The 25,944-nt window shown below is 32.9% G+C and overlaps 5 protein-coding genes, 1 long non-coding RNA gene and 1 other non-coding gene across 10 annotated transcripts; 4 read left to right on the forward strand and 3 right to left on the reverse strand.

The window, feature by feature from the left end:
* Positions 1-764: 764 nt before the first annotated feature.
* On the reverse strand, positions 765-3,718 carry LOC141664080 (protein MHF2 homolog). Its single transcript, XM_074469940.1, has 6 exons — positions 3,683-3,718; positions 3,494-3,542; positions 3,359-3,399; positions 2,277-2,316; positions 1,250-1,303; positions 765-1,154 (listed from the first exon to the last, which is right to left on the reverse strand). Exons 1-6 carry the CDS (start codon positions 3,701-3,703, stop codon positions 1,051-1,053), a joined length of 309 nt encoding a protein of 102 aa, XP_074326041.1. The 5' UTR covers positions 3,704-3,718; the 3' UTR covers positions 765-1,050.
* Positions 3,719-3,834: 116 nt separating this feature from the next.
* TRNAT-UGU (transfer RNA threonine (anticodon UGU)) lies at positions 3,835-3,906 on the forward strand. Its single transcript has one exon. It is a non-coding gene; the product is annotated as a tRNA-Thr (tRNA).
* A 5,632-nt stretch (positions 3,907-9,538) lies between these two features.
* On the reverse strand, positions 9,539-13,155 carry LOC141667021 (uncharacterized). 2 transcript variants are annotated; one of them, XR_012552449.1, is made up of 4 exons: positions 13,018-13,155; positions 12,831-12,879; positions 12,706-12,746; positions 9,539-9,896 (listed from the first exon to the last, which is right to left on the reverse strand). It is a non-coding gene; the product is annotated as an uncharacterized LOC141667021 (long non-coding RNA). The 2 variants fall into 2 exon arrangements; XR_012552450.1 differs by having other exon boundaries at positions 13,014-13,115.
* LOC141667020 (leucine-rich repeat receptor-like serine/threonine/tyrosine-protein kinase SOBIR1) lies at positions 9,998-11,534 on the forward strand. The gene has a single exon (XM_074473310.1). It carries the CDS (start codon positions 10,141-10,143, stop codon positions 11,338-11,340), a length of 1,200 nt encoding a protein of 399 aa, XP_074329411.1. The 5' UTR covers positions 9,998-10,140; the 3' UTR covers positions 11,341-11,534.
* Positions 13,156-15,102: 1,947 nt separating the features above from the next.
* On the forward strand, positions 15,103-17,956 carry LOC141668241 (autophagy-related protein 16-like). The gene is made up of 5 exons (XM_074475026.1): positions 15,103-15,249; positions 15,456-15,582; positions 15,670-15,851; positions 15,944-16,139; positions 16,784-17,956. Coding segments are annotated over exons 1-5 (1,530 nt in total). The 5' UTR covers positions 15,103-15,247; the 3' UTR covers positions 17,807-17,956.
* A 1,132-nt stretch (positions 17,957-19,088) lies between these two features.
* Positions 19,089-20,736, forward strand: LOC141668811 (vignain-like). Its single transcript, XM_074475825.1, has 4 exons — positions 19,089-19,580; positions 19,714-19,949; positions 20,033-20,173; positions 20,292-20,736. Exons 1-4 carry the CDS (start codon positions 19,133-19,135, stop codon positions 20,553-20,555), a joined length of 1,089 nt encoding a protein of 362 aa, XP_074331926.1. The 5' UTR covers positions 19,089-19,132; the 3' UTR covers positions 20,556-20,736.
* Positions 20,737-21,265: 529 nt separating this feature from the next.
* On the reverse strand, positions 21,266-25,127 carry LOC141663989 (uncharacterized). 3 transcript variants are annotated; one of them, XM_074469845.1, is made up of 4 exons: positions 24,904-25,127; positions 24,266-24,626; positions 22,049-22,453; positions 21,266-21,961 (listed from the first exon to the last, which is right to left on the reverse strand). In XM_074469845.1, exons 2-4 carry the CDS (start codon positions 24,594-24,596, stop codon positions 21,378-21,380), a joined length of 1,320 nt encoding a protein of 439 aa, XP_074325946.1. In that variant the 5' UTR covers positions 24,597-24,626; positions 24,904-25,127; the 3' UTR covers positions 21,266-21,377. The 3 variants fall into 3 exon arrangements, with proteins under 3 accessions (XP_074325946.1, XP_074325943.1, XP_074325945.1); XM_074469842.1 differs by having other exon boundaries at positions 21,266-22,453; positions 24,904-25,124; XM_074469844.1 differs by lacking the exon at positions 24,904-25,127 and adding an exon at positions 24,743-24,887 and having other exon boundaries at positions 21,266-22,453.
* Positions 25,128-25,944: the final 817 nt, after the last annotated feature.

Raw genomic sequence — 25,944 nt, forward strand, 5'->3', positions numbered from 1 at the left:
AATTCAACCACACAAATTGTTATTCCTACAATTTTCCAACTGCAAAAGAGTGAAAATATATCTTATAGAAAATTTAACAAGACAATAATCAATTCTATATGCGCGTGCAAAGCGCGTGCAAAGGACGTGCTCACCCCGAGAATTTCCTAAAACAAATACCCAATTGTAAGACTATAAGCCATATTAGTAAAAAGAAACTGTTAACTAATCTATATATTTACTACCGACCAACCAACCAACCAAAACTATTAATGTTTCGGTTTTAATAAGATAGTATAATACAGATAGTATAGAAGTAGAGAAATCAGGTAAATGAGGGAGTCTATAGGAAATTTTTTTGTAGCTTAAAGACGTCCTAAATTTTCTAAATCATACTAACTGAATAAACCTAATTATGACACCTACAAATGTTAAGCGAAAATCATGACAAGGTATATATATTATTTGATTTCCAACACTAATTAAGTGCATAATTTAAGTTAATTACTCCTGCTTTCTCAGTAACATAGACCATAGTTGAAGAGAGCAGTAGATTATAAAATAATGATAATTATTATTTATTACAAAGAGCACATTCCTAAATTGACCACGACTTATAGATAGATTACATGACATGTACAGTTCCTACCAATTCCACACAAATATAGTCCGTAACGGTGTATCACGAAATTAGAAAACAACAACTAAAATTACAAATACCATCAAATTTCATATTCATAAATTTTTGCCTAGCACTAATGCAAGCACGGAGACATGATCAGACATATTATAAAAAGTAGCTAAATTGAACCTGTCGATACATGGCGGAGAGTTGACATAAGATTAAAAAAGAAGAGATAAGCTTCTATATATAAACCTCCATCTTAAACTAGAATATTGATCAAATACGTTTTTCACCTTTACATCTATCAGTTACATCAACTGCTAAATTTACTGCAAATATAATATATGGAGGTGCTACAAAGACAAAATAATCCAGCAAGTTGCAGCAGATAGTCATGGTGGTTTTGCATAAGATCATAGTTTATACTTTGCATCTTCCGAGGTACCTTAAAAATCTAGTAGTAGCTGTGGAAGAATCCTTTCAAGATGAGTTGCTTGTATTTTACTGGCGCCCTCGGCTTCAGCAATAGCAGCAGCACGTTGAACAGCTTCTGCATCAGTACAAGCGTCTTTGTGAGTAACCAAAGAGAATGCTAAAACAAAGAACTCAATAAGATCTATTTCTCCAGGGAAAAGATAATTGAACCTGTGACAAAGAGCCGAAGAAGCTCACAACTCAGTTTCAGAGCATTTGAATTAGCTGCATGAACAAATATGGATGAGAGAACATCAGAACACCTAACTTGCTTTAGTAGACCCTAGTAGGTAGACAAATCCTGATCAAGATTCATGATTGGTTCTCATATGAGGAAATAAACCCTGCTGGTTGATCTGAACACGAGATCCCCCACTATGGATCATCCCCCAGCAGGAATTCAATGGAGCCTTACAACAGTGACACAATTCCCTTCTGGTTCATATGATACTTGCTAAAATAAGATATGAGACCTTCTGTCACACAAAACATAGCAACTAAATGTTTGGTATTCACTGATGGAATAAGTGACTGCATTGTTGAGACACTTAGTTCAGACAAAGGTTATGCAAGCATTGCCAGCAATACACATTTATAATTTTGCTGACTATTTTTGTCTTTCTCTTTCCTTTTCTTTTTTCTGTAATCTTAGTTTTAACTTGGATAAGTAGGGATATTTTCATTTTAATCTTCTCCATGTATATCTACAACTTTATTTCATCATTTCCCTGCTTCTTTTTTTCCATTTTACATCCAGTTGAATTGATTATCAGCAATTTAACTTGTTTGAACCAAAAGGCATTCTAAGGTTATTTTACCTAATCTTTTTTAATCTACATTTTTCTCTATTTCTGCTTTAGTTTTACATCTTAATGAAAACGTTGGTAGAGTGACTAGAGTCCCTTGGAGAATATATCTATAGCTTATTCAGTATTGCAAGGAAAGATCCAGTTTTACTGCTTAAAGGTGTCAATCCCGCAATTTAATAGCAGCGAGGTACTTTTTATGCAATTGTACCCAACAACCTCATACTACAACAGCCCTTTGTCTATTAATATAACTTAAATGAACAGAATATGCAAAGTATATGATTAAAACATGTTTTACATAATTAAGATTTAACAACTGGAACTATTAACATAAATCAGATATCTATTGCAGACAAATTTAATATATCTGAATTCAACAAATTAAATACCAGAAGTAGCCCTGTTTTTCTTGGATGTTCCGGCTACAGCCTGTGGCAGAAAATTAAAAGTGTAATAAGCATGGTTAATCCTGTATGCAAACATAACAAGTTTAAGAGTTAAATAATCTGCACTACATGTACATCGTCTTCTAAACATACGAAAGATAGTAACAATAAATGCTAAAGTGTAAATTAATATTACTAAAATCGGAATATTTGACATTGGCAGTGCATAAATTTGACGAGTGATACCAGTCCACAGGCCACAGATTAAGAATAAGCAAAGTCTAGATCAGAACCATGGGTTGATAACGAGACTAAACTCTTGATTCACATCTAGTTTAATAAGCAAAAAATATTTAATTACAAATGCATTAACTAACCATTAAGATATCACGTGAGTGTGACATTGTGAAGCTCTAATTCATAACTGTAGTATTCTACACCGTCTTCACCAACTATACACAAAACAGAAAATAATTACGACAATCGTGGTGCATATACATTGTATTGGGATGCGTGACTGCAGTCTCGTTGCAACACATTGAGATAAAGTACATGGTCCGGTAACATAGCAATAATATTCATAGCCTGTTAACATATTTGATCACAAACTGGTGGATAACTAAGACTACAAACCTTGTCATCAAGGTACCGGCTAAAATGATTTAAGATACATGTTCTAACTTCTAAGTTCTAACTGCAACATACACCACAAATAGGACGAGAAGCCTAGAAGAGAAATATGAACCGAAGACTGATGCCGCAACAGTAATCAAAATAACGTTATAAAAACAAGAGGAACATCTAGGCAATTTGGATGGTAAATTAAAATTACTTATACAATAAGTAACGTCGCTACTTTCATTTCTAAAATCAAATTACTTTTGTCCTAATAAACCGTTCAACAACGTCATTATCATCAATAGCATCTATATAATTACAAGTAGACAAGCACACATATGGAAATACATAAATAGGCACATTCCGAACCTTAATCAACATTTCATTTAAATCAAATTACTAATTAACATTTATCATTTTAAAATTAGACTAACTACTTATTATTCAATGAATTAATGTACATATACCTCATCAGTCACCGGATCAACACCTTCGTTTCGTTCGCGCTCTGAAACGAAGATCAAACAACTACACATTATTATAATTACGATATAACACGATACGATAACGAACAGAATGAAAAATAACGGTGAATTTCAAACCTAGGGCTTTTTTGCTCCAATTGAGTTTGAAAATAGCATGAATTAGGTCCTGTTACGCAAATTACAATAAGTCAATTATGATATAAACAGATTGCGGGAGGTCAGGAGTTCAAGCCCGAGCGTGCGTGTGTTATCGATTAGCAAAAAAAGGTAAAATTAAATGAGTTTTGAGGAGTGATTATTACTTACAGGATCGAAAGAGTGTGACATTTGAGAAGATTGGCGAATTGAATTTGAATTTGTGTCTTTGAGAAATGAGCGAAACAACTGTATTTGTACTGAGAATTGTAACTGCCTGATATTTTTAGAATTATCCATTTAATTTTAATATATAAAACATTGCCTTTATAGCTCAGTGGTAGAGCGTCAGTCTTGTAAACTGAAGGTCCGCAGTTCGATCCTGCGTGAAGGCATCTTATTATTTTTGTTTGTTTTGTCAATATAAAAACATTATATACCCTACTTTTTACTGTTTTTTATTTTGTTTTTTAAATAAAATACACGTATTATTTTTGTTTGTTTTGTCAATATAAAAACATTATATACCCTACTTTTTACTGTTTTTTACTTTGTTTTTTAAATAAAATACTAGCATAATAACTCGTGTGAGACACAAGTCATTTTCTATAATTTTATAATGTTCTTAGAGCAACTACAACTCTATCCTTATATAGTCTCTTAAATCAAATTTTGAAAAAATGGAGATAAATTTTCTCTCCAACAAACTCTCTGTCCCTCTCTATAACTTTATGAACTTTGAATCTTTCCTCATTTTTAGTAGTGAATACCCCTCCTCAACTAATATTATATTATATTTTTTTACCCGTTTATTTAACATAAATGACTTTAACGAGTAAAAAGATAGACAGAGTGTGAGTTTAAGGAGAATTCTTCGAGAAATTGTTTGATTTTGACTTCCAAATAATTAGGAGTTCATTTATTTAAATTATTTGTAGTGAAAATGCAAGAAGGTTGTTGGAGTTGCTCTCAATTATTTTCTTATTTGTAAATGTTGTACAGTTTCTGACGTATATTAAATATAAATTGATTGCTTATCAATGTGTATTATTTTCATACAAGACATTACCAAATTATACAATATTTCTAATATAGCTCATTTATATATATATATATATATATATATATATATATATATATTTATATTTAATTAATGAATATAAACAGGTAGTAAGTGTACGTTTAAAACGAAACGATTAAACTTAATATGTAGAATGACATTAGTATATTTACAAATAAAAAGCTAAAAATTAACATATATGTTGAATACAGAGTTGACCAGAAAATTTGAATTTTATTTAAATAAATTATTATATGTACTGACCTATATTACTATTGAGTTCACTACTAATTTACAATAAACTTACTCAATTTAAAAAGATAAAAAATGCACAACTGAAGTTAGAATAACTTGCAATCATAATATACAAAATAGGGTTGAGATAAATTCTCTATATAATGCATACATATACATCTAATATATTTACTTATTTTGTAACACTAATTCATTATTAAGAGGAGTGTATTTAATTGGGATTATAAATTTTTTTTTATTTTGAAAATATCAGGGTATTCAATTTGGATTCTAAAAAATCATTTAAAATCTGATGGCATTCAATAGGGATTAAAAAATATTTTTTAAAATCTGAGGGTATTCAATTTAGATTTTAAAAAATCCATTGAAATCTGGCGGTATTCAATTTGAATTTTAAAAATTCTATTAAAATTTGGTGGTATTCAAAAGCACATGGATTTTTTTAATAAAATTGTAGATTTTGATGGATTTGCTAGTGTATTTTATATTTACAGAAATCTTAGCAAAATTCAAGAGATTTTGATGGATTTGCTACTCAAATCAGCAAGACTCTGCGAGATTTATTTAAAAACTCCGCTAAAATTCACATATAAATAAAACTACTCAAAACCAGCAACAATCATTTAAAATCAATAGATTTTAAATAATTTTTTTAAAATCTAAATTGAATACACCCCTCTAAAACTTTTTTGATAGTTATAATTTCACGAACGTTACGTTCTTTGATGATATTTCAACATTTTCTGCGGTGGTTACAATTTCACCTACATTACGTTAACGTTATATTTCATGCGTTAAATTGATGTTTCACTACGCCATAAGTGGGTTACTGTAATGCATGTATTACAAGGAACGTTACATTAGGTCAGAGATTTTTGGCCTATTGTAACATCTCTCGCAGTGTTACAATAGCTATAAAGCTAGTGTTGCGGAGAATTTCTGGTGTTGCACAGCATGTAACACCAACAACTAGTGTTACATTAGATACTTTTTTCATTTTTAAAAATATTAAAATAGAAATATAATTATAAATTAGTATTAAATTATATTCTGATTTATTAGTGAATGATAAATGTAACATATAATATAATTTAAAATTAAAATTTCTTATATATAAATTCAAAGACTTTTTTTTCCTATTTAATTAATAATAATTAAATAATTAAAAAATCTGAAATTAAAAAATAAAATAAAAAAATGCACAACTTTACTCAGTGAAATATTTGGGCGATATTTTTGCCCCCAAATGAAAACACAGACTTCGACAAACCATCACTCTCAGCCCCCATTCTCGGCCTCTCTCTCTCTCCAAATTACACACTCTCTGCTCCTTGCGAGTTAGACGATGTTGTTTTCGTCTCAGCCGTCAACTTCTCTCTATTTCAGCCGCGATACTTCTGAAACCCTAACTCGAGGTTATTTACTTCATTAAGCTTTAATATTTATTTTGTGGGCTTACATTTTATATATATTGTCTTCTCTTTTGTACTCTATGTTGTTTCAAAAATTGTTCCTTTATTCCTTCCTTAATCCCGGGTAATGATTATAATCTAAATTTCTGAATTAACATATTTTGCATGTATCCGATTCCGATTTCGTTCATCGAACACTTTTTAATCGAACTAGAAAAACAAATTTATATTATTTGTTACCAATCAATTAAAGTACAAGTTTGATTAAATTAATCTTCGGGTTCACATTTAATCCATAGATGGGCCAATTCAACCCACTTTCCCAATAACTACTACAATCTCATTTGCTGATTGTGCTCCAAGATGGTACGTCATCAATCTTCAACAACATAATTAATTTAATAATTACCAGCCTTTAACCTCTGTGATGCACGGGTGATTATAATATAATATTATTATTTATATAATAATTATTTTAAAGATAAAAAATCTTAAAGATAATTAAATAAAATAAAATAACTACGTATTATTGAAATTAATAATACATATATCTTTTATATTATACTTTTGACGGATTCAAATTTGGATAATTTAAAATATTAAGATTTAGAATATTGTTCACATTAATATATCGATTCCCATATATTTATTTTAGAATTTAATAATACCATCACATATCAATACTAAATTATTAAAATTGAAAGATATTAAAAATGTGATACGGCTGCTCATATTGTAATACTTACATCATTAATTCGTTATTTTATAACTAAACTTTTAGAGTACAAACCCTAAATTCAATTTATTTTTTTTACTTTGAAAACATCCATTTTTTTAGTTATTGGCGTTCCTTAAACATAAAGAATTCTATTTCAACGTAAGCAATCCTATTAATTATATTATTAAATTATAATTTGAATTACTAAAAATAATTTTGAAAGTGTTTGGTTTCTACAAAAGAGCTAGGAAAGAAGTTGAGTGCAATTATGTATTAAATTGGATAAGAATTCATACAGTTTGTAGTTATATTAGATACTTGATTTATTTTTTTAATAGAATTATATTTGTTTAAACTTTATTTTGGAAGGTGTTAACATACTTTTTTAGGAAGGTGGTAACTAATCGACCAAACGAAAGCATGTTTCGCTTATAATAGTATAGTATAAATTTATTTTATGTATTAATTGTAAATGTTTAATTAAATATTTTAATTCTAGTAAAGTGTAATTTGATCATATATGCTGCTTGAAATGAACTTGTGAGGATTTTAATCATGCAAGTCATGTTTTTTCTTTTTAAAGATTCTTGTTTTTCAAGCAAAGATTCTTGATTTTATGAATATAAATCTGAATTTTGTTTTGCTTTAATTCTGTATTTCAAGCAAAGATTCTTGAGGTTTGCGGGACATTAAGAGCAGCCCGGCCCGGGAACAGAATGGATCTAACTGGAGCAAATCGTGCATCAGTGCAGATGACAATTACGTATATCAGTATATCAGTGTTCTAAAAATCCGTATATCAGTCTTCTAAAAATCGGTCAAGTGGTGTTATAGCTGATCATATATAGATACTTTGTTTCGTAAATTAGTATCAGTTTTATTGACTCGGTTTAATAAATTTGTTTATTCAAGGATTTGCATTATACTTGACTACACTGTAATCTAGTTGCAATGATCTTAGCGAAATTTTTAAAGGTGCACAAATATATAAACCAACAGGTTCAACACAGTTTACTTAAATTGCTTATTCAAAAAAATTTAAGGTTCAAATATTTTACTCAAATGTTGACGGAGGTTTACTCGTATATTTTTTTTTCTTAGACTAGAACTAAATTTGACGATTGTATCGTAAGGGTGAGAGTCAATTATAACCGATTTTTAAACTAAATTGACAAAAATAACCTGTTTTGAAAACATGGCTAATAATGGCCGGTTAAATACGCATCAGACATTGAGGTAATGACAAATACGCATCTCATAGTAACTTATTATAATATTTTGTATTAAATACGCATAAACTACTTGAGTAACCCATGATATGCATTCAATGAATGCGTAATATCACAATGGGAACTTCAGTGTTTGTCAACACATGGCATCCAATAGCAAAAAAAACAAAAAAAAAAGGAAGTGGAAGTGTTTATGAGGGAGGTAGTTACGCATATTACGGTGTAGTAAACTATAACATGCATTCCTTAGTTGTGTAATATTTTAAGAAATGAATTACGCATATTCAAATGGGGTATTTGTTAAGCATGTAAGTTACAATACGCATTTTTGATGAGTGTAATTTATTTTTTTATAAATTTCTAAAAAAAATCAATTTTTAAAAATTATTGTACCTTTTGTTTAATTTTTTGTTTTAAAAAAATATAATTTGAAATTCGGAAATAGGAACGGGAGGAAAATTTATCATTATGCCTCTTGAGTTAGAGTCTATTGCTTAAATGCGGTTTACCTTGGTTCACGTGATTTACAGGCTATTGCGTGAGTCCGTGGGTTTACTCAGTGCGCAACCGAAGGGTAGCGGCTGCTGGTTGCCTACGATATATAAAAAAATAGGAACCGTATATCTTAAATCCTAAATCGCAGAGTGTTTTATTTAATTTTTAAATATTTTTAAAACCCAAAAGGGATTATTGAACCCTTAAAAATTAAAATCTAATTAAGTTAGGGTTCAAAATATTAAATTTAAAGTTTAGTTCCTAGGGTTTAGGGTCTAGGGTTTAGGATTTAGGGCCTTTAAATCCTAAACCCTAAATCGTTGTACCTTTCATTAATTTATTTTTAAATATTTTTAAAACCCAAAATGGGATTATTGAACCCTAAAATGTTAAAAAAATTAAATTTATTTGTCTTTTACATTCTATTTTTTAATATTTCTAAAGTCAAAAGAAAAATATTGAACCCTAAAAAATTGAAAACGGTTAAATTACGGTATATCCTTAAATTTTTGAAAACAGTTAAATTGCGGTACATCTTTTAAATTTAAAAATATTAATTTTTATTACTAGCTCAATATAATAAGAAAAAAAATTAACATTTGAATAGTAAGCACTGCTAGTATACTGTGGAATATGCAAGTGTTGCTGAGGTATCCTAGGACGTTAGCACTGCTTTAATTTATTAAAAAAACTGGTATGGGGTAATGCGCAATAGCAGATTGGGTATGCTAGTTACGCATTTGGTGAGGGCAGGTTGAAACGGCTAAACTTGGCCAAATATATAAAACCGGTTACTTTGGTAAGATTGACTGAAAAAGAGGTTATATTTGTCAATTTTTCGTATCGTAACGCACTTAATAAACATTAAATTGAAGATTGTAATATACATTCGTCGGAATGATAGTAAATTAGATCCCCTGTATTCACGAAAATATAACAATTATATCGTGCTCAATGTTACACCGTGTGGTGTTTTTGCGGTTAATGAACATGGTATGCTGCAGAATACATACCAGAACCAAGGGGTCTTTCTGCGGAAACCTCCACCAACATTTGAGGCAGGCTGGAAAGAATGTCCGCCAAGTTCAGATAAGGGAATGCTTTTTAACCCAAGTTAGAATCCGCCGCCAGCCTTGAAGAAAGAAAGCGTCGAGGAGTTGAGGTGATCATAATTTCAGTTGTGTGCCCGGGTCGAATTTCCTAATCCGCCTTACACCTGAGACTTGAGATGGAATACATGAATACATTTGTTATACATGGAAGAAGAGATAATACTTCAAAAAAATCAAAGAATTTGCAAAGTCATGGTGAGTTGGAGGCCCACTGCCAAAGTATTCCACACGGCACAGTCAATAACCATTGTATTTGCTCTTCCTATTTCTCCATTTTAAACAGCCTGCAATGTTGTCTGATACATATTCTATAAACACGGCTTCCAGCAGGCCATTGTTCAAGAGCCAATGGCCTCTTCTTCTCGCCATCTCTCTTTTCTGTTCGTTTTCTTCAGTTCACTACTATTCACTCATGCCGCAATATATCTGGATCCTACAGATCACATTGCTCTCTTGACTATCCACAAAAGCTTGGGAATCACAGGTCAACGTCAAGGTTTGGAGAGCAATCCCTGCAATTCTCCTGGAGTTTTCTGCGAAAGGAGGATTTCTAATGAATCTTATGTGTTTCGTGTTACGCGAATAATCTTTGATTCAAAGAAACTTGCTGGAATTCTTTCTCCTGCCATTGGAAAACTTTCGGAGCTGAAAGAGCTTTCTCTTCCAAACAACCAGCTCATTGACCAAGTCCCAGCTCAAATAGCGGAGTGTAAGAATTTAGAAATTTTGAATCTCCATAACAACCAGTTTTCAGGAGAGGTTCCTTCTGGGGTTTCTTCTTTAAGCCGGCTTCGAATTCTTGACCTATGTTTTAATGAGTTCTCTGGGGAGTTGGATTTCTTGAAGTATTTTCCTGACATGGAAAAGCTTGACCTTTGCAATAACATGTTTAGCGGAGAAGTGCCAACATCTCTGCTTTCTTTTACAAATCTGCGGTCCTTCAACATATCTGGGAATAAATTAATTCAGGGGCAGATGCCAGTGATGAAAGGAATGGAGCTTTCATCAGCTCCGAGACGTTATAGATTGGCAGAGAATTCACCGAGGAGAGGCGGGAATTTTGCAGGGGCTCCGCGTGCTTCCTTGGAAGCACCTGCACCTGCTCCTTCACAGGTGGGAAAACAGAAGCGTAAGAGCAAGAAGCTTAAAGGATGGCTTATCGGCTTCTTTGCTGGAGTAGTAGCAGGGGCCTTGTCTGGATTCGTGTTTTCCGTGCTTTTTAAATTGATTATGGCCATGATCAAGGGTAGAAGGAAGGATACAAGTATATCAATCTTTAGTCCGACAATTAAAAACTTGGATTTTCTAGATAAAGAAGATGGATTGGCCTCATTTGAAGTCATTGGACAAGGTGGTTGTGGAGTAGTTTACAAGGCTGACTTGCCAGAAGCTTACAATAAAACACTCGCTATAAAGAAAATTATTCAGCCCTCAAAGAATGCATCGGATCTTACTGACGAAGATACGAAACTTTTGAACAAGAAGATGCGACAAATCAAGTCAGAAATTCAAACTGTGGGCACAATCAGGCACTGTAAGCCATATTAGTAAAAAGAAACTATTAACAGATCTATATGTTTACTACTGACCAGCCAACCAACCAAAACTATTAATGTTTCGGTTTTAATACGATAGTATAATGTAGATAGTATAGAAGTAGAGAAATCAGGTGAACGAGGCAGTCTAGGAAATCTTTTTGTAGCTTAAATACGCCCTAAATGTTCTAAATCATAGTAACTGATTAAACCTAATTATGACACCTACAAATGTTAAGCGAAAATCATGAAAAGGTATATATATTATTTGATTTCCAACACTAATTAACTGCATAATTTAAGTTATTTAATCATGCTTTCTCAGGAACATAGTTGAAGGGAGAAGCTATGTTACCCGGACTCGGGTATAGGTGTCGGACACGGGTTCGTATCCAAGTGTCGGACTCGGCAATATTCTGAAAAATTTACATGTTTTTGGTCTAAAATAAGTGTCCAATTGTCCATATATATCCATGTCCGAGTGTCGAGTGTTGAAGAGTCTGGGTAACTAAGGGGAGAAGTAGATTATATATAATAATGATAACTATTACAAAGAGCACATTACTAAATTGACCATGACTTATAGTTACAGCTTGAAACTCGCAATTAGATTACATGACATATACGGTTCCTACCAGTTCCACACAACTATAGTCCGTAACGGTGTCTCACGAAATTAGAGAACACTAGTATGAGATGAAATATCATTTTGAAGGAAAATATTTAACATTAAGATATTCACGTGCCATTGTGAAGCTCTAATTCATAATTGTAATATTCTACCCCGTCTTCACCAACAAGCAACAATACACGAGACAGAAAATAATCACGACAACCGTGATGCATATACGTTGTATTGGGATGCATGACTGCAGTCTTGTTGCAAAACATTGAGATAATGTACACGGTCCGGTGAAATAGCAATAATATACATGGCCTGTTAACGTGTATGATCACAAACTGGTGGATAACTAAGACAAAAAACTTGTGATAAGGTACGCCTAAATTGATTTAAGATACATATTCCAACTGCTATGTACACCACAAGTAGCACGAAAAGCCAAGAGATATATATGAGCCGAAGACTGATGCCACGAGAGTAATCAATCTAACATTATAAAAACGAGAGAAAAAATCTATGTGATTTGGCTAGTAAATTTAAATCACTTAAACAATAAGTAACACCGCTACTTTCATTTCTAAAATCAAATTACTTTCGTCTTATTAAACCGTTCAACGTCATTATCATCAATAGCATCTAGATAAGTACAAGTAGACAATCACACATGGAAATACATAAATAGGCACATTACGAACCTTAATCACCATTTCATTTAAATCAAATTGTTAATTATTCAATAATTTTGTGTACATATACCTCATCGGTCACCGGATCAACACCTTCGTTCCGGTCGCGCTCTGAAACGAAGATCAAACAACTACACATTATTATAATTACGATACAATAACGAACAGAATTAAAAATAACGGTGAATTTCAAACCTAGGGCTCTTTTGCTCCAATTGAGTTTGAAAATAGCATGAATTAGGTCCTGTTATGGAAATTACAATAAGTCAATTATGATATAAACAGATTGCGAGAGGTCAGGAGTTCGACATGTGTTATCAATTAGCAAAGAAAAAAAAGGTAAAACTAAATGAGTTTTGAGAAGTGAGTGATTATTACTTACAGAATCGAAAGAGTCTGACATTTGAGAAGATTGGCGAATTGAATTGGAGACGAAGAAATGAGTGGTAGATCGTCAGTCTTGTAAACTGAATGTCCAGAGTTCGATCCTGCATGGAGGCATCTTTTGCTGCCTTTCTATTTTTTTTTTTGAGATAAATGCACTTTGCAATCTCAAACAAAGTTTAAAAAACAATTTTGTACAAGAACTTTCGGAAATACAACTTGCACCCCTCAACTTCAACTTACTAATTCAGTATGCACCATTTTGCAGATTATAATTAAAATAATAAGGGTAAAAAGGGAACTTTATTTTAAAATGTAAATAAATTTTAGTTGGAATTTCAAAAATAAGTTAAAATATTTATAAAAATGATTTCTTGTATATTAAATATTAATATTGATCAGAATATTTTCATTAAATGCACTTTAAAATCATAACGACGTCAAAAACTTTAAAATGAAATAATTACATTAAATTAAATATATATATAAAATATATATAAACAAAATTATCTTGAATTTAATTTTGGTAGAATTATATAATTTTGGCATTAATAATATTACTAAAATTCAAAACTCAACTATATAATATTATTGAAAAAATTTAAAGATATTATTTTATAGCTATAATAATAAATTCAATTTTTAATATAATCTGAAAAATAAAAAAATTAGTTTAGTTAATATTTTACTGAAATTCTCATTCTACCCCTTATTTTTTTAATAATAACCGTCGAAGGGGTGTTTTATGAATTGGCAGGTTAAAGTTCAGGTGTGCAAAGTGAGTTTCCAATACTATTGATACACATTTGTTTTTGAAACAAAATAAGAGGGTACAAAGTGCAATTTTCTCCTTTTTTTAATATGATCATGAAGTAAAAGAAAAAGAGAAAGTAGGAAAAATACTAATTTTTCTATTTTTTTTGCAATTGTATTATCTTCTTTTTTTTTGCAAAAATACGGAATCAACCAAAATCAAGCAGAATGCAACTAGTTGAATCGAGTTTGTTTTACATCTAATTGAATCAATTTGCAAAAAATCGTATTTTTATAAAGATTAAAAAAACTATTTTTACAAATAAAAAATATTTTTACAATTTTATTTTAAAAATGATAGTATTATTGTAAAAATATTTTTAGACTTGAGTATTTTTCAAAAAAACCCCTAATATTCTACGCATAAAATTTTCAAATTTTAATTGCCCAATTCAATTAGGGTTGAGATAAATTATCTATATAATGCATACATATACATATGATATATTTACTTATTTTGTAGCATTAATTATTGAATTTTGTTTTGTGGTTAAATTTTTACTAATCATACATTCTTTACCGTTATTTGTTTGATGTTTCGAAATCGTTTCAAAAAATGTTCCTTAATCCCAGATAATGATTAGAATCTAGATTTCTGAATTAACATTTTTGCTTGTATTTGGAAGGGTAATGGCCAAAAATACCTTTTTTTTTAGAAAATGTAACAGAAATATCCGTTTTTGAAAGATATGGCCAAAAATACATTTATAATACGCATTTCAAAAATGGGTAAGGTTATTACGCATTTGACAAATAAGTATTATTTAAAAAAATAAAAAAAAAGAAGTAAAATCATGACATGCGTATCATGCTTTGTAAAGGCATGATACGCATCTCACGAATGCGTATCCATAATTTTTTTTTTTTTTAAATTTTTTTTATACAAGTTACCCATTTCTAAAATGCGTATTAGTAATACCCCATTTTAAAATGCGTATTAGGTAGGTATTTTTGGCCAAACATTTGAAAAAATGGTATTCTTGTCACAAATTTTAAAAAAAGAGATATTTTTTTCATTTTTTCTATTTGGAACAAATTCGATTCCGATCGTAGAACACTATTTAATCGAACTAGAAAAACAAATTTTTAGTATTTGTTACGAATCAATTAAAGTACAAGTTTGATTAAATTAATCTCTGATTTCACATTAAATTCATAGATGGGCCAATTCAACCCACCTGGAGGCTCGACCCGACTTTCCCGAAAACTACAATCTCGTATGCTGACTGTGCTCCAAGATGGTACGTCATCAATCTTCAAGAACATTTATTTATTTATTAATTTATAAATTATTATTTTTTGTTTTAACTGTAAATATTTAGAAGTTGAGTATATAGATTCTTTAATTTTAATTATAGTTAAGTGTAATTTGATCATTATATGCTGCTTGAAATGAACTTGTGAAGATTATAATTATGTAAGTAATGTTTCTTGATTCTTCATTTGTTTCTTTGATCTGATCTTTATATTTCTATGATTCTTGATTGCAATGGGAAGTCGATATTTTTAGAATGTTTGTTAAATTGATTCTTGATTGCTTTGAAAGTATATATTTAAAATTGGTTGTTAATTTGATTTTTGATTCATGATTCTTGATTCTTGATTGTGATATGTATGTGGTAGGTTAGAAGAAGAAGTTGCAGTGGATGCTATCAAAGATGCATTGAGGGCTCTCCGTAAACGCCATTTAGTCGAAGAAGGAGCTCATGGCCCTGCTTTTGATGCTCTTTCGAGGCCCTTTGTATCTCAGGTTGATTCATGTTAGTTATTGTTGGAATTATGTTTTCTGATATTGAGTTTTGTAATGGTAATGAGTTCGCGTTGTTGAGTTATAAAGGGTTTGGAATGGAAGGAGAAAGCGGAAAATCTTGAAAATGAACTTCAACAATGTTATAGAGCTCAGTCCCGATTATCGGAACAGCTTGTTGTGGAAGTTGCTGAATCTAGAGCTTTGAAATCGGTACTTCAAGAGAAAGAAGATTTAATTGATAGTTTACAGAATGATTGTAGTCAATCAAGGTTGGCTTTAACGCACACTATATATATGTATGAGGTCTGTTGGTAAATTAGGTACTATCATGTAAATGATTGATATGGTTTTTGTGCTGCAGAGATGAATGTACTCATCTAAAAGCACTTTTAGATGAAAAGATGCAAGCTGTAGAATTGCTTACAAGTGAGAACCAGGAACTTAAGGCTCAACTTGAAGAGACGAGGGTCCGAGCAGATACTGCTCTGGCTGAAAATAGAATGCTAATTGATCGTTGGATGGCACAAAAGATGCAGGATGCTGAGAAGCTTAATGAGGTAATCGGGTGTTATTATGTCATAAAGTTCTTGTCAGTAACTTATGGTATATCGGTATGCAGTAATATTTCCTAGCTTGGCGGTGTTAAATATCTAGCTTTTCCTTATATTAGTTAGTCTTAGTCTCTACTCTCTATGCTATAACTTAACTTATTAGTTATTACTTTGTAAAGGTGTATTTGCTAAGCTTTATTCAGCTGATTAGCAAAGCTTTCCTAGGTTGAAATATTTTATGGCTGAACTTTACACCGACCCCTCTACATCTTACTAAAAGCTATCTAACAGAATACTAGATATCCTTCACTTTCAAAAACAACAGATGGCAATAGCGTAGGGCAGCCAGCGAGTAGCACTGGAAATAAAGATTGTTAGTGACTCAACCTTTTTCTTCTTCTTCTTATCAACCAGTCGTCCAGTGTAACCGTTTCCCAGTAATAGTTTAATGACAGTTACATCCAATGGAGTAAAGTTTCTTATTTTAAGTCTGTTGTCATCTATGATCCATATGGTTCTTGTTGTGTCATATTCGAGTCATGATGAGCTTGGTACCTTAATAGCCTTTCGGTAAACTTTCACTTTAGCAGAACTCTTTCTCTTAGATCTAACACAGGTTTTCTGGGCAAAACATGTTATTTATATTATAGGCTAATGCTGTTTACAAAGATATGCTTGATAAGCTTAAGGCGAGCAGCATAGAAGAGCTTGCTCGGCAGCAAGTGGATGGTGTGGTTCGGCAGAGTGAAGAAGGTGCCAAGTATTACGTGGAGTCTACTATTCCTACTGCAAACAAACACAAGATCTCTGCCCATCAGGGTGGATGTGCTGCCTTGGTATTTGAGTATAACTCTAACATATTGTTAAGTGGAGGGCAGGACCAGACTATTAAATTGTGGGACACGAATTCTGGTTCCCTCAGCCGAACACTGCATGGTTGTTTGGGATCTGTTCTTGATCTCGCAATTACCCATGAAAATAGTTCCATCATTGCTGCAAGCAGCTCAAACAAATTGTTTGTTTGGGATAAAGATTCTGGCCGGCTTCGCCATACTCTTACAGGGCATGTTGATAAAGTATGTGCTGTAGATGTCAGTAAATTCTCAACTCGTCATGTTGCTAGTGCTGCTTATGATCGAACAATAAAAATTTGGGATCTGCAGAAAGGCTATTGTACCAACACTATTATTTTCCCTAGTAACTGCAACGCACTTTGTTTTGGCATAGATGGACATACTATATGCTCTGGTCACGTTGTTGGAAATCTTCGATTGTGGGACAGTCAGACAGGAAAGCTACTTAGTGAAGTAGCTGCACATTCACAAGCGATTACATCAATCTCCTTATCAAGAAATGGAAATGTAATATTGACAAGTGGGAGAGATAATGTTCATAATTTATTTGATATGCGAACTTTAGAGGTCTGTGGGACATTAAGAGCATCCGGGAACAGAATGGCATCTAACTGGAGCAGGTCGTGCATCAGTGCAGATGACAATTACGTTGCAGCTGGTTCAGCTGATGGATCCGTCTCTGTTTGGTCGATATCTAAAGCTAGTATTGTTAGCACTCTGAAGGAACACAATTCTTCTGTTCTCTGTTGTTCATGGAGCGGACTTGGAAAACCTTTAGCCACGGCTGACAGGTCTGGAACAATTTGTACATGGACATGATGCACTCTCATAGTGGCACCATAGCCTATTATATGTAGATATTGTGTTTCGTTAATTAGTATCATTTTTATTACTAAGGTTTGATGAAATTTTTTATTCAAGAATTTGTATCATACTTAACTTCACTCTAATCAAGTTAAAATTATATTAGCCAAAGCTTTATGCTGCAGAAATGTATGTATACCAACAGGAACCATTGTTTAGGTCCAAATTCCATGAGCTTTTCTTATCAATCTGTCCATAATCTGGTGTCAATATACAAATTTCAGGTGTAAGAGAGATTTCTCCCTGTTTCCGAAAACCTGGTTCTGAGAAGATTAGTATGCTAATCCCCCCAAAATTAGTTTCTTCTGAATTAGGACTTTGAAGAATGAAATTTACTCTACAGTGTACATTACGCAACATTAATCTTACAAGCCAGGGGAGTATTAGAATTTACATGTATCCATAAAAAGAACATCATAGGTGTTTAACTTATCTCTATTGCTTCAGCTAAACATCTCTTAAACCTTACTTAAGTTCGACATATGTCAATATCAGTTGTCAAGATTCCATTATATTGGCTGTGTAAGGCTCTTTCAGCCACAAAATGAGAGCTATATGAGTATATGACTGCCATTATTAGCTCAAACAGCCTTATGAAGTTATCAGGGCTTCTGCAATACCAGCAAAAAATAAACCTAATTCGTACGTAAATGTATTTTGGATACGCATGTGAAAGATGTGTATTCAGGTAAAACATGTACTAATATTAATCACATTAATTAATACGTTGCCTCAAAAGTGACAAAATTGTGATAAATGACAAGTACATTTTAATTCCCACCAACAAAATCTTGGTCTAAAATCTATAACAACACAGCCAATTTTCCTCTTTTCAAACTTCACATCGCCATATTTACACAATAATGTTCTTAGCTTTTGCGTGCAGATCATCACCTCACCACAAACTTATGCAGTACCTTCAGAGAATCTCCAACTTTCCACTGATCACAAAACTTGTAAACTCAAAATACCTCGTTACTCTTATCTTAGTTCGATATGTTAAAGATTACAAGATCTTGTCGGAGCCTTCCTGATGAGTATAAGATATCGTTACCTAACACGATATACATCATTCAGAATGTTCTGCCTTAATTTCCATACCAAATTATATTCTCCACCACCATTATTACTGCTTGTTCATGCCCATAAGAAACCTTCAACTCGAACTCTATTATTAATGACCAGTCGCTTGTATAATCGAACCACTAAAATCTACTATATAAAGAGGCCTTGTTGATTGTAGTTTTCTCATCTTGTAACAAAAACTAGATTTACTTTACAATGGAAACAAAGAAACTTGTTCTAGTTATCCTATCTTTGGCTCTGGTTTTTGGTCTTTGTCAAAGTTTCGAGTATCATGACAAGGAGTTGGAGACTGAAGAAGGGTTGTGGGGTATGTATGAGAGGTGGAGGAGCCACCACACTGTGTCGACGAGTCTCGAGGACAAGCACAAACGATTTAATGTGTTTAAGGCCAATGTTGAACATGTTCACAAGACAAACAAGTTGGATAAGCCTTACAAGCTGAAGCTGAACAAGTTTGCAGACATGACTAACTATGAGTTCCGAAGCCTCTATGCTGGTTCCAAGGTGAATCATCATCGCAGGTTCAAGGGCGAGCGACTGGGAAATTCAACCTTTATGTATGAAAATGTACAGACTGTTCCTCTGTCAGTTGACTGGAGGAAGAAAGGAGCTGTTGCGCCTGTCAAAGATCAGGGCCAATGTGGTAAGTAAACTCTACTTGAACAGATATTGTTTTGAAGTAGATTATGTTAATATACGGCACACGGCTTGCAGATGGATACTCAGACAACATGCAACATCATGTTCATGACTTTGTCAGTGATTTTTGGTTTCAGGTAGCTGCTGGGCATTTTCAACAGTGGTGGCAGTTGAAGGAATAAACTATCTAAAAACAAACAAGTTAGTTTCCTTATCTGAGCAAGAACTTATCGATTGTGACACCGAGCAAAACCAAGGTTGTAATGGGGGGTTGATGGACGCGGCATTTGATTTTATCAAGAACAAGGGAGGCCTTACAACAGAGGCCAAGTATCCTTACAGGGCTGAAGAAGGGAACTGTGATGTCTCACTGGTATACCAAGGCAGTTTAGTTTTCGGATTGTGTCTGCTTTCTGTATTTTTTTTGGAAATGTGAACACGTTATAATTGCTGCAGGCTAGTGCACCAGTAGTTGCAATTGATGGACATGAAGATGTCCCTGCTAATGATGAAAATGCATTGATGAAAGCGGCAGCCAACCAACCTATCTCTGTGGCTATTGATGCCGGGGGTTATGATTTCCAGTTCTACTCAGAGGTATTTACTTATGCTTGTAATATTGGAAAATGTTTAAACCATGTCAGATAAGAACCTACAGTACGTACTTGTACATTATCGCATATGGCTAGACTTAATAGAAGAGCTCTGATGACAGGGAGTATTCAGTGGAGACTGCGGAACAGACCTGGATCATGGAGTTGCAGTTGTAGGCTATGGAACGACCCTAGATGGAACTAAGTACTGGATAGTGAAGAATTCATGGGGCGCTGAATGGGGAGAGAAGGGATACATAAGAATGAAGCGAGGCATATCTGCTGAAGAAGGAATGTGTGGCATAGCAATGGAGGCCTCATATCCGATCAAGACCTCCTCTAGTAACCCTAGTGGTCGTATGTCTGCTTCTAAAGACGAGCTTTGAAGCCTCGACATTATCATATAAATTTCTCCACAGTTATGTATATAAGTTTTTCCATAGTTATGCATCACTTCTTAGGAAGAACTTGATGACACAGAGTCATCTAGTGTATTAAATCAATATTTCTGATTGTATGGGGATGATATTACTGATACTGTAGATATATTTCTCTTTCCATGAATATAGAAAATCTAATATCTGTGAAATTACTAATTAATCATTATGAATCAACAAACTGACCCTATAAGAGAGACTAATTTGAAATGCTTTTGATCAAAAAACAACACCTGAATTTAGCAAAAAAAAAAAAAAACAACACCTGAACTATTAATGTCAAAAGATAAAAAATTTGCAGTCAAATCAAAAATTTACAATCAATTGCAATTCAGTTTGCAACAATATGGTTAATGCAATAGAATGGACTGAACTAGCGCTTGCACCTGCTCTGAGTGTAACCATGAGGGAAAAAAAACGTATCCTACATATGCAAGCATAATAAGAAATGCTTGAACACTATAAACAATTTAGCCTTATTGATAAAAAATAATCAATATGCATCTAGAAGTGATTCGGATCAAAATATAGCCCGCAAGACAAAGCTACGATGCTCAAGTATGCAAACATGGTGACATATTTGGATTCTGATATTTTTTTATAATTTCAGAAATTTTATCAAAATATAGTAACATACGATGTTGTAACTGAGTAGCAGATATCAAACTGAAACAGATGGTCTTAAACATTATAATTAGGAAGACAGATTGAAGTTGGTTCTAGTCTAACATATATTACACACATCTATAAGTTGGTTCAAGTTAATATATCTTACATAAAGTTCAGAATGTCTGATGACAGAAGCCTCTTGAGTGGATCAAATTTGGAGAGGACCTTGGCCTTCTGTTCTTCAGACATTTTCTTTTTCAGCTCCCATTCTTGCCTTCTCTTTTTACCCATCTCAACCTCATGCACAACTTTAGAAAGACATTCAGCAGCTTTTTTCTGTTTGGAGATCAACATGTCCGCCCCTTTCTTCTTCACATCAGCAGCAGTAGCCAGCTTATCTCGTTTTGATTTCAGTGCACTAATTTTTTCATCAAAATTTTCTATATTGAGTGAGATGGATTCAAGCTCCTTCTGACAAATATATTCGTATCCTTTTGCTTCGTTGTACTGATTCTCAAGTGTAGTGACCCGCTCAATGTTGCTTTTAAGGTCTTCACTTAATTCGCCAGCCGCCTCTAATATCTTCTTATTTTCTAGAAATTCCTTCCATGCTAATGGAATTTCATCAATCAATTTCAATTTTAATATTCCATGTCGAGTAGCATTGATCTTTGGTTCAGTTTTAAGAAGTGACCACAGATGCATAATTCCAGGGAGCTTGATTGACGAGTGCATGACAGGGATATCTGCAGTGAGAAGCAACAAAATCTTGATTTGAGCTTCAAACATTATTTCTTGAATGGAAGCAGATTGATCATTTGCAGGAGCAGGACCTGCATCTGATGATATAAGGAGAGACCGAGACAGCATATTGTCAGCAGAATCTATAAGCATGTCAATATCATTAGGAATCGATGTGGATGGTATTACTTTAGGGATATGACAGTAAGTGCCATCTGTAGAATTTTGTGAATCAGTATTCTGCCTGGATGAAGCTCGAATGTTTTCCGAATCAGTGGCACTCTTTGAATTATCACCTATTAACTCGCATGATCGTATCCCGGTACTCCATGAAGACAAGTCAATTATATCCTTCACTTCTTTAGGACTAAAGCGAAGTCTTTTTTTGGAAGAAGCCTTAGGCATAACAAGCTTCCACGATCTTCTGCATATCGTTTCTCCATTTCTTTCTGATTTAGACCTTGGATGGACCTTTCTAGGATGAGGGGTTACTTGAACTGCAAAGAAACAGAGGTCGCATCATAAGAAAAATCTACCAAGAGTGAACAATTAAGTTGATCACAAAATTTACATGCTTGAGTCCCTCAGTTTCTTTATTATCTATGACACCTGAATGAAAAAACTTAGAACTAATATAATGTACAATATATCTAACACCTAGAGTCATTACTGTCAAAGTAGAATATCTTTCTACACAGTTGGCAAATACCGGTTATTGTAACAACCTTCTCATCCCTCTAAGCACATATTTTGATCTAGAAGGCGTGAGGTACATTATTTGGAACTATAAATTGGAACGAAACATGTTAAGAAGAGATTACCTGATAAATCAAAAATTGTACTTGCGGAGACTATTAGTTGGTGTTGGTGTATCTTAGCTGCTTAACTGGTGAACTTCACGAATGATGATTACTTGCTTAGTTGTATACTTACATTGAGAATTGGATTACTTGCATTGAGAATTGGATTCATGTTGGCCTAGGGTCTAACAAGATCGTCTGTCTATAAGTTTGAACATTAAAAGTTATGCCTTGTATTCTTAATCTTAGCTTAAATTGTAAATCCTAATAGACGTGAATAGATGTAAATATGAGTATAAGAAAATGCTTTGTGTTTGTTCAGTAGATACAAAATGGTGAACTAGAAACTTTCCAACAGTGTCGTGTCTAGGTTATTAGCTGACCGATATAATCATAAATCAAAAATCCAAAATTCATAAATTAGATAAAGATTAAGCGTTGTTTACTTGTGTGGAAAAAAATTGAAACCTATAAAGTTGATGGCTAAATGGTGAAGACGGGGAAAAATAAAAAAAGTAGACAATTTGGGCCCAGAGGCAGGTGGCTACCTTAGAATTTAGATACATCCCTACTCGTCCATTTATTAGGCTTGTTATGCGTCCAAGTTCTAGAAAAGCTCAATCACCGGCTTCTATGACTGATAACAGTCAATTGAACGGATAAAGTCCAGGGTAAGAAATTTGCTCATACAGTAGCTGAGTAGGCTCAGTTTGCAAAATCTTTACTTAGGAGCACTTACCAATAGTTGCACACTTGCACTTGGCAAAAGTATGTGCTTCATTCGGCTAGATTTGAACAAATTAATTAGTTTGAGAATCTTAAGGTTAAGGAGTGGGAATAAGAGGAAACGGAGAAAGAATCATATGCATCATACCTGGACTCTGAATCTCGTTAGAAAAAATGTCACTGTAGATTGAAAATTGAATATATGATACTTGCTTTCTAAAAACTTGACAAATGGGAACTGTAATCCTCACACAACAAGATGTAATGGTTTAGGCATCTAACATGAAATTATACCTACAGCACAAACTTCATAGCATTTGAAGGGTTTTGATCTACAATATACTCCTGCAAAATTCTCATTGTCGCAGTCTCAGAGATGTAGACATCAAATATTGGCAGCAACATAAACAACTTATTAGCATATTTGAAGGTCAGTGAAGGCAATTAGTCAACAAGGGTCAAGAGATGCTGATCACACAACTATAACATTTTCAAAAAGAACAAAGAAGATTTGGTGTGGTATAAAAAACAGGATCACAGACTTTCAATGAATTTGGGCATTTCAGAGAAAAGATCGGGTCCATGTACCACAAGAGTTTCAATTCTCTTGAGCAACAGATACCATCCATCTCAAAAGTCAAGAACAATTAGGATTCAACTAGTTGATTAGCATTTACAGCAAGAACATGGTCAATTATACCACACAACCAAGGGCTTGAACCAAATAATCTACAATACCTATCACATTCATCATTAATAACAGAAAATAGTGCAAAATCTAACCTTCTTCACGAAAATTGTTGAACCTTGCAGGGACCTTCCAAGTGAAAGTTTGGAAAAAAGCATCAACATCAGTCTCGGGGAATTCGGATTGGAGATAAGTTATAAGGGAATTCTTGCTATCAAAATACTTCTTCTTTCCTTTTTGATGAAGCCTAGGTGGAAGAAATACACATCTATCCCTATAAAATCCACCAGTACTAATTCTTTTTCCCAATTTCCAAGTCCATACATCACCAGGGTTTGGCCAATTTTCTGGAGCATATGGTAAACCTACTCCTGATTTTTCTTGTACAGAAACTGACCCTAAAGCATCACTCTTGTTCATCTCCATTAATTACTTCTTACTAATCTTTTATTAACTCTGTAATTAAGCATGCAAATACAAAATTAAACTGAGAAATGCAAAGGGAAATGCAAGAAACAAGTGTGTGTGAAGAAGTAATCAAAAGAATTAGTATATCACATATATAAACTTACATCAAAGCCATAAAAACAATATTGCAACTTCAAGAATCAAGATAGCATTAAGATGACATGCATGATCATTTTTGGAATAAACCAAGTTTAATAGTGCTTAATAATCATTAAACACACACTAAAGACACACACACAACATGTATTAACTAATCAAGACTCACCAGAAATATAGAGTTGTGTGTCTTTGGCAGAGAGAGAACTTCAACTCTGGGAAAAAGCATTTATCTTTGCATTAAATTTTTAACTACTACTACTATAAAAGAAGCAAAACTTGCACAAATTTGTTTATTATTTTCTCTTTTTTAGAAATGTATGTAAACTATCTATACATGCAGATTCTAGTAACACTGTGTAATAATTGATCTCCTGTACAAACAGTACAAGATATTTATGAAGCCAGCAAAATTCATAAAATACAATACAGTGCAGCTACCAATGAGCCTGTAAAGTTGGATCTTTTTCTTAGAGTTTGGAGCATTTTTTCCAAAGCCTTGATTTGAGAACCACTATTGGGCCAAGACAATTGTTTTCTCAGAAACTGCTCAACTAAAAATAATGCTTTCTTGTGTTAAAAAGCCCACATTGTAAGAAGCCCAAATTTGTATAAATGTCTTGCCTTCAAAGCCTCCCACATTAAAGAAATATTAATTGACAAATTTAGGGATGAACATTTTACCCGTCTCGTCTGATTCGGAGGATTTTTTTGAATTCGGGATGGAAAAAAGGAAATTTTGATAATAAAAAAATCTCCATCAAAAATCGGACGAGTTCATGAACAGACTCAAATTTGGGGATAGAGAACGGAGATAGTATTCACTGATTCCGAAGTAACCCGATATCTCTCGAAGGAATATTCTATTAGTCTCGACAATGTTGATGATGTTGTGATGATCGGTGACTTCATAAAATTCAACCTAATGACTTTATGATATATACTAACTAAATTAAAACACCTTCAATTGGTTAGACATAATGTTAGATTGATTGATATATAACATTATTATAAACAAAAACAGCTAGTGTTATAACTTTAAAGTTTAAACATGACTAATACTTGTTGTTGTCCCTCTTGACCAGGCTATTGTATGTGTGATTACTGATTTGTGACCTTAATCTGATCGGTTATCTGTCTTAATATTAATAATGTGCCTATTTATTTATTTGAGTTCTCCCTGTTGAATGAACCAGTGAGCATGACATGT

The sequence above is a fragment of the Apium graveolens genome, chromosome 6 (genome assembly GCF_009905375.1).
Source record: "Apium graveolens cultivar Ventura chromosome 6, ASM990537v1, whole genome shotgun sequence".
NCBI classification, from domain to species: domain Eukaryota; kingdom Viridiplantae; phylum Streptophyta; class Magnoliopsida; order Apiales; family Apiaceae; genus Apium; species Apium graveolens.

Excerpts from the sequence above, each read along its gene's own strand:
- LOC141664080 (XM_074469940.1), bottom strand. The coding sequence starts at position 3,703 with ATGTCACACTCTTTCGATCCT. Across the intron at positions 3,400-3,493 it reads TTGGAGCAAAAAAGCCCTAG|AGCGCGAACGAAACGAAGGT; the intron begins GTTTGAAATTCA and ends TCTTCGTTTCAG. Across the intron at positions 2,317-3,358 it reads TTGATCCGGTGACTGATGAG|GCTGTAGCCGGAACATCCAA; the intron begins GTATATGTACAT and ends TTTCTGCCACAG.
- LOC141667020 (XM_074473310.1), top strand. The coding sequence starts at position 10,141 with ATGGCCTCTTCTTCTCGCCATCTCTCTTTTCTGTTCGTTTTCTTCAGT.
- LOC141668241 (XM_074475026.1), top strand. Across the intron at positions 15,583-15,669 it reads CGAGGCCCTTTGTATCTCAG|GGTTTGGAATGGAAGGAGAA; the intron begins GTTGATTCATGT and ends TGAGTTATAAAG. Across the intron at positions 16,140-16,783 it reads ATGCTGAGAAGCTTAATGAG|GCTAATGCTGTTTACAAAGA; the intron begins GTAATCGGGTGT and ends TTTATATTATAG.
- LOC141668811 (XM_074475825.1), top strand. The coding sequence starts at position 19,133 with ATGGAAACAAAGAAACTTGTTCTAGTTATCCTATCTTTGGCTCTGGTT. Across the intron at positions 19,581-19,713 it reads CAAAGATCAGGGCCAATGTG|GTAGCTGCTGGGCATTTTCA; the intron begins GTAAGTAAACTC and ends TTTTGGTTTCAG. Across the intron at positions 19,950-20,032 it reads GGAACTGTGATGTCTCACTG|GCTAGTGCACCAGTAGTTGC; the intron begins GTATACCAAGGC and ends TAATTGCTGCAG.
- LOC141663989 (XM_074469842.1), bottom strand. The coding sequence starts at position 24,596 with ATGGAGATGAACAAGAGTGATGCTTTAGGGTCAGTTTCTGTACAAGAA. Across the intron at positions 22,454-24,265 it reads CAACAATTTTCGTGAAGAAG|TTCAAGTAACCCCTCATCCT; the intron begins GTTAGATTTTGC and ends GTTTCTTTGCAG.